We start from the raw sequence: 7,154 nt of genomic DNA on the forward strand, positions 1-7,154 counted from the left end.
CTCAGCATGCTTGCGCAGGAACTTCTGCGAAAGGCTTTCGCAGGAAATCCGCGTCCTCAAAATTCCATCGAAGGTGGCCCATAGATCACACGGTGTGAGCTGCATTCATGCAATCGAGTTACCACCATTTAATAAACGGTGAAAACACACGACCCAGCTTTAAGGGTACGTTCTGAATGAAAGGGCAGCAGGGTCATTTTTGTCATTTAGATGGGGTGGGCTCCTCCATCCTCTCCGCTTTCTCCATCTGCCTCAGCTTTTGGACCATCACCCTTTTGATAACTGCCCACATGATTGCATATCTGCCCCAGAGATAGAGAGAGAAGGCCACACGAGGTGAGAGTCTGAGAGAGAGAGAGGAGAGAGGGGGCCCGAAACCAAAGTGCTTTTCCTGTTTTTCCAGGAGTAGTTGTTGTCCTTTCCTGCAGTCAAATCTGAACACAGTTTCAATTCAAAAAACAAGATCCAAACATCTCTCTCTACTCTATATACAACACTCTCCAAGTCTCCATTTTGAAATCTTCTCTCTCTCTCTCTCCATGAAGCTTCTCCTCCTTCTACCCATCTGGGTCTTCTCCTTGTCTCTCTTCTCATCACTCAACTATGCGAGATTACCACCATTTATTTCTCCAATGTACGAAGGGCCTGTCTTGTCTCCTCAAACCGAACCCATTTCTCTAAATCCTTCAGCAATCTCAGCAGCTCCATTTGGTAAGAAATAAAATCATGTAAAGACTAGCTTTTCCTATCTTCTCTCTTTGTTTCCTTCGTGGGTTTTCTCTGTTTCTCCTTTTCAAATCACCACATTACCAAAAAAAAAAAAAAACAGTTCTGTAGCTTTTTCTTAGCGAGTTTTTCTAGGTTTTTGTCTTTTCAAATCTGTAACTCATTCCGTTTGAAAATTAACAATAAATAAATATAATACAGTAGCTTTATTATTATTTTTTAGACCTTTCACAATGGCTTCGGTTCTTGAATGTCATCTAGAAGAAAAACAGGATTTTGGATTCTTTTGTTTTATTTTTTGTTGAATTTTTTCTTTTTTCTTTTGTTGGTGGGTTTTTTTTCCCTTTCTTTCTCACAACACTACATTTTCTCAATTGTCTTCTTCGGATTTTAACACTGTCTGCACTTCCTCATGTACCCCATGAAAAATAGAAAAGATAGCTTCTTCTTCTTTTTTTCTTCGAAGTGCATTCGCTTAATCATCTTTCATGATTATTTTTGTTCTTCCTGTAACCAGGAATGCAGGTTGCAGGAGGAGGCGCCCATCATCACTTGGATAGAGATTTGTTTTTGGCAATCGTCATAGTTTCCGCTCTCGGTGGTTCAATCATATTATCATTGTTTTGTCTCTGGATTTATTGTCGGAAGAGCCTGCAAAAATCCGATCTGAAAAGCGTACAGAGTTCAGGTACCTTCTCTTCCAACATCCCAAATTCTTTGTTTTAATTTATTTAATATCAGAAATTATTCAGCTTTTTGTGATCTTTGATTTTTGAATTTGTTCTCCTTTTTTTTTTTTCTTTGGAATTTCAATCCGTAGACGCAAATAGAGGGCTTGCATTAGGCCCGATTTTGGGTAAGTTCAGTTCCTTGAAGACGATGCCTGGTAAGAAGGGATCTGTTTCTGTGCTTGAACACTCATTGCTGGAATCCGCTACGAGCAATTTCAGTGAGAGTAATGTTTTGGGGGAAGGTGGATTTGGGCGTGTTTACAAGGCCTGCTTTGATGACGGCTTCCTTGCTGCCGTGAAGAAAATCGATAGTGGAGGACAGGATTCAGAAAGACAGTTCGAGGTACTAATCAGGAAATTGGAATAGCAATTGATTTGGGTGTCATTCATTCTCCTTTTATTGATCTGATGTTGGCTTTTCAATTGAAATTGCAGAATGAAATTGAATTTTTGAATAGAATTCAGCATCCGAATCTTGTTTCCCTTTTGGGTTATTGCATTCATGGCCAGACAAGGCTTCTTGTGTATGAATTGATGCAGAATGGATCATTGGAAACGCAATTACATGGTACGATTTCCTCACAACTCCCCTTCTTAGTGTAGTGAAGTAGATTGACAGGGCGGAAGAATATTTGAATTTCCTCTTCCTTTTGGCTGCTATTGCAGGACCACATCATGGATCAGCTCTATCATGGCACCTTCGGATGAAAATTGCGCTGGATGCAGCTAGGTGAATAATCTCAGCCACTTGCTTTTCTTTGTGTTTTATATGATGCTTGATTGGAAATCAGTGTTTTGCTGTTCAAGCCTACAACAGTGCCAATGGTGCCGCATTTAAGCTAAACCATTGATATGGCAGGCCCCGTGGGCCATGACTCGATATCTCCCTTATTGGATGATCCTAGCCATCTAACAAAAATGGACAAATATACCAGCCAAGGACCAATTTGATTGTTGGAACCCCACTATATGAATTACTCAAATCAATGAAAAGTGGGCCCCACATGTAGACCTTCTGGGCTGAATAAATGCTTGATTAGACGATGTATATTTCATGTACACTTCATCTGTTCTTCTATGCATGACCTTACCTGTATTCTGCCCAATTTGCTAGTTTCTTGTTGTATCTTCGTTTGAATATATTGATGGTGAACAGGGGACTGGAATTTCTTCACGAGCGCTGCAATCCCCCAGTGATCCATAGAGATCTAAAATCATCCAACATTCTTCTCGATTCCAACTTCAATGCGAAGGTAAACCCATAACGTTTGCGGTTTCTGATAGTTCTTTTCTTCCTCTATGGCCTGTCCATGAAGATCTCATTGTTTTCAACTGAATTTTCCACTGGATGCAGATTTCGGATTTCGGTCTTGCAGTAACTGTTGGAAGCCAAAACAAGAGCAGCATCAAGCTTTCGGGCACTTTGGGATATGTTGCTCCAGAGTACCTTTTAGATGGTAGGTGAACTAATCTGTACTGAGGTAGTGCTTGGCACCATATCAAATCGTCTTCTATAGCTCCATAAGGGCCTGTTTGGATGCATCCTCTATGGGCATTTATTGGCTAAATGGCATTTTGAGCCAAACCTTAGTTCGTTTTGTGCATTTGGATGCACTTTCTCGAACTCCATCTTGCCCCCCGCTCAGCAGAAGAGGCACTAAAAAGCCCGACCCAGCAGAAGAGGCACTAAAAAGCCCGACTCAACAAAAACTAATCAGATTTGTTTTCGTTTAGTTGATTGAAAAAGCAGGCATGAAAACCCCCTTTACAGAAGTGTGTCCAAACGGGCTGTAAGGGGAGTTTTTTAAATAGTGTAACTGTGCAAGTGTGTGATGGTTGATATGCAGCTCTCAGAAACCGTTCTCTTGGAATATTATTAACTCAATTGCAGGAACCACTACAGATACGTAATTGTAGCAAAATGAGATTCGTTAACAATCCCAATCTCTGATTTGTGGACACATGTTTTTTATTTTTTTTTTCCTTTTTTCTTTTTAAAATTCAGGCCATTGGCTGTTTTTCATTTTAACCATACACTAAATGCCCACCAATCGGCTAGTTAGATAATCAAATTAGTGTAATCTTTGGTTTATGATCCATCTAAACTTAGGTCTACAATTTGAATAGTTCAATCTGAGTTATATGTCACATACAATTTCTTAGTGCACGTGTCAACCATCAGACTCTGCTAGAGGATCAGAGTTTTCTCATTAAATGCAATTTGGGTTGTTCGGATTCAAGCAAAGTTGTGTCCTGACTATTAGTCACAAACAATCGCTCATGTCCATGGTTTGTAAACCCCAATGTGCATGGGAACCAATGGACATTTGGATAGGTACTTATGGAAATGTGACTGTTAGACCATGGATTAGCCATCTTTGGTGGAGAGGTGAAACTACTTGTCATTGACACTATAGTTTTGGTGAACATGAGCATCATACATGTTTCAAGGTGCCATATGTGCAACTGTCCAAGCATCCCATATGTGCATCCGTGCCACCATCAATCTTCAAGCACTAAAAAATGTGGCAATGGTGTAGATGTTCAATGTCCACATACGTGCAGGTGTGCCACCAACCAGGTTTTAATTTCCTCATGTGCCACAACCTATCCAGTCATGATCCCTTGTGTTTGACAAGGGACGGAACAACTAGTCAGCAATAGCATGTCCATGACCAGCCAGCCTTTACAGCATGCCATGGAAGCTAGTCGTGATGCAACTTTGCCAAATCCAAACGCCCTTTGCTTTTTTGGGGTGGCAGGAAAGGCGACCTGCATTAAGCAGGCTAGCATTTTTTAGTTCTAAAAATCATGATTGCGATCCCTTTCTTATCTCAATCATGATTCAGTACTCACAGTTACTATCGGATTCATTCATATCCTGATCGTTTCCTCATGCCCAATGTTTTGTTGAGAAACTTTCTCTGGGAACTCAAATCCCATTGCCTTAGAGACTTTGCATGAGAAACCATTGTGAACTTTGACTCCTTAAAAAATCTGCTCCTTGATCCATCTTTTTTACTTCCATTTTACACCTCAAGTGCAGATTCAATGCCTGTTTGGATATACCCCAAAATAAGAAAGTGTGGGATCTGCATTATGCCAAAGTTGGACTGATTTTCCCATCTCTCAAAATGCAGATGGTGGGATGCCTTTTGCAAGGAGACCCTAAACCGATCAAGAGTCTTCATCTCCCAAGTGTCCACACTTTTGGAAAATCCATACTTGCTTCCATTACACCACATAATCAAGTGGATAGTATATTGAACCATATAATGGAGGATATGATCATAAGTGCCCCAACCAGCATGCTTACTGCCTAACATCCAACTGCTGGATTCTATCCGGTTTGATCAAGAACATTGATCTATGATGGCCCACTAGACAGAAAAGTCTATCTTATTATCACAAATTTCATATGATAAAATGTGCATATTGTTCCCAAAGGCTAAGAAAATTTTGAATTTTCAGGCAAACTTACTGAGAAAAGCGATGTATATGCTTTTGGAGTTGTCCTCTTGGAGCTTCTGATGGGAAGAAAACCAGTAGAAAAAATGGCACCAGCCCAATGCCAATCTATTGTTACGTGGGTATGTGTTCCCTTTAGGCGCTTTTTGTTGGGACCCATTTTTCAATTGGGTCACTGCAACTTCTCCAATTTCAGTAAGGTTATCTTCTAGTCGAACTGTTTTGTATTTTTTATTTTTTTCCCTCACTTTAATGTTGATGCTTATGCAGGCCATGCCTCAGCTCACTGATAGATCAAAGCTTCCAAACATCGTCGATCCTGTGATCAGGAACAGGATGGATCTGAAACACTTATACCAAGTCCGTTGTCCGAATACCTTTTTCTGAATTTTCCATTTCTGTGTTGAAGGAAATTACACGATGTTTGGTCGAGCATTTGCTTGGCCTAAACTGTACAGCAGGACCCAGCTTATGGTGATCCATGTTGTTCATTGGGTGGGCCCCATCATGTTTGGGAGATACCCCAGAAGTCTCCCCATTGGATGACTGGAACCCCAAAAAAATGTGAACCATCGGTTCCAATTTTACATTTTCGTAGGTCAACTTGGATCATCTGGTTGGGGATATAATTTGGCCATGGTCTATCATAATGGGGCCCACCAGATCCATGAAACAAAGAACACTCTTCTGATTGATTACAGAGCTGATAATAGGATATTTCATGTGTGAATAATTCTAACACAGTTGCTAATATCGTTATGCAGGTTGCTGCCGTTGCCGTGCTGTGCATCCAACCAGAACCGAGTTACAGGCCACTGATAACCGACGTCTTGCACTCCCTCATTCCTCTTGTGCCCGTCGAGCTCGGAGGGACACTGAGAGTAGCAGAACCTGCAGCTCACGCATGCCCAAAATCATCCACTTGCTGATTTTACCAGCCGGAAATGCAATTCTTTCATCCAATGTGTTTTGCAAGCCTGTGGAAGCACTCATACTGCATCACAACATCCATGGTTCAAAATCACAGGTTCTGTAGTTCCATATTTGCCACGTTATGCTCCTCCAGGCTTCCACATGTTTCTGACTATTCGCTCGGAATATATTTAGGCTGCGTTTGGACATACTACCGGAGCAAATTGCAATAATTAGTCCAATGAAGTGGAAACAACCAAATTGCAGTCCTTGCTTAGTAAACTCCAAATCACAACTTCAGGGTAACTACAGTTTGGTCATTTCCTCTTTATTTAACTAAGTATTGCAATTCAATTCAGTAGTGCATCCAAACGCATAGCCGTTTCTATAGAAAGGAGCTGACCCAGTTCAGAGGAAATCTCATTTGTTTCATTACTGTTGTAAATTGAGTAAACTAGATGCAAGTTGCTTGCTTGCATCTGAGAAAGAAAAAAATCACTTGTGCATATGTGGGTTATTCAGACAAGAACAAGTTCGCAAATTTCTTTGAAATTCAGATCATTTAGTCGTAATCTTCAGATAGGTAGTATAATATTTCCATTTTCAGCTTGTATAATTGGGGCCCATGATTCGGTGATCAAACCATACAAGGTTCATGAACCAAAATGACCAGATTGTAGAAGTGGGGTCCATTGTTCATTTGTTATCTTTTGTTTTCCACTGTATAGAAGGTTTTATAGGTTTTTTTTTCAGCATTGAAAGTAGACCTATGGTCAGGTGATGCAAACCACTGATATGATGAGTCTCTGCCATGGTGGGAGATTGAAAAATTGATGCAGGACAATTAACCACTTCCTCTAAAAGCTCGAACTGATATAGCATGGCGAATTAATCCCATTATCTTATAGCCCAAGCCCCACATCACATGGGTTATGACTTCAGCCGAACCCCCTCGTTGGCCCTACTTCACATGAGTTCTGCTTCACATGGGCCACCCACCTCTAGTGTGTCCCCACATCGCATCCCACAGGCTACCCCACTCGAGCCTGGTGTGAAAATGCTCCTACATTAAATCCTAGCTTTAGTTTGTTTGGCCTTTTCCGTTAATGCGAACCGCCGTTGTTGTATTTCCTTTTCGTATCCGTCTATTAGTGGACTGACTATTGAAGGGTTACGTTTTTTAATTGCAGTGTATTTTTTGGTGCATGGATCATGTGTGGATGTGTATGGCACTACATGGTAGAATTAGCAAACCGTGTGTGGAAGCCCTGTTCATCCACACAGGTGCACGAGTCACCATGTGATGCGTTTGTGAGA

At 41.0% G+C, this 7,154-nt stretch overlaps 1 protein-coding gene across 1 annotated transcript; it reads left to right on the forward strand.

The window, feature by feature from the left end:
* Window positions 1-321: 321 nt before the first annotated feature.
* LOC131216920 (probable receptor-like protein kinase At1g80640) lies at window positions 322-6,415 on the forward strand. The gene is made up of 10 exons (XM_058211535.1): window positions 322-711; window positions 1,244-1,414; window positions 1,547-1,800; window positions 1,893-2,025; window positions 2,124-2,187; window positions 2,614-2,710; window positions 2,812-2,914; window positions 4,929-5,047; window positions 5,196-5,285; window positions 5,690-6,415. Exons 1-10 carry the CDS (start codon window positions 540-542, stop codon window positions 5,852-5,854), a joined length of 1,368 nt encoding a protein of 455 aa, XP_058067518.1. The 5' UTR covers window positions 322-539; the 3' UTR covers window positions 5,855-6,415.
* Window positions 6,416-7,154: the final 739 nt, after the last annotated feature.

This window comes from Magnolia sinica, chromosome 10 (genome assembly GCF_029962835.1).
Source record: "Magnolia sinica isolate HGM2019 chromosome 10, MsV1, whole genome shotgun sequence".
Lineage (NCBI taxonomy): Eukaryota > Viridiplantae > Streptophyta > Magnoliopsida > Magnoliales > Magnoliaceae > Magnolia > Magnolia sinica.

What these genes read in the sequence shown, in the direction of transcription:
- LOC131216920 (XM_058211535.1), top strand. Translation starts at nt 540, where the DNA reads ATGAAGCTTCTCCTCCTTCTACCCATCTGGGTCTTCTCCTTGTCTCTC. An exon ending in ATTCAGAAAGACAGTTCGAG is followed by an intron (nt 1,801 to 1,892) that starts GTACTAATCAGG and finishes TTGAAATTGCAG; the next exon opens with AATGAAATTGAATTTTTGAA. An exon ending in ATTGCGCTGGATGCAGCTAG is followed by an intron (nt 2,188 to 2,613) that starts GTGAATAATCTC and finishes GATGGTGAACAG; the next exon opens with GGGACTGGAATTTCTTCACG.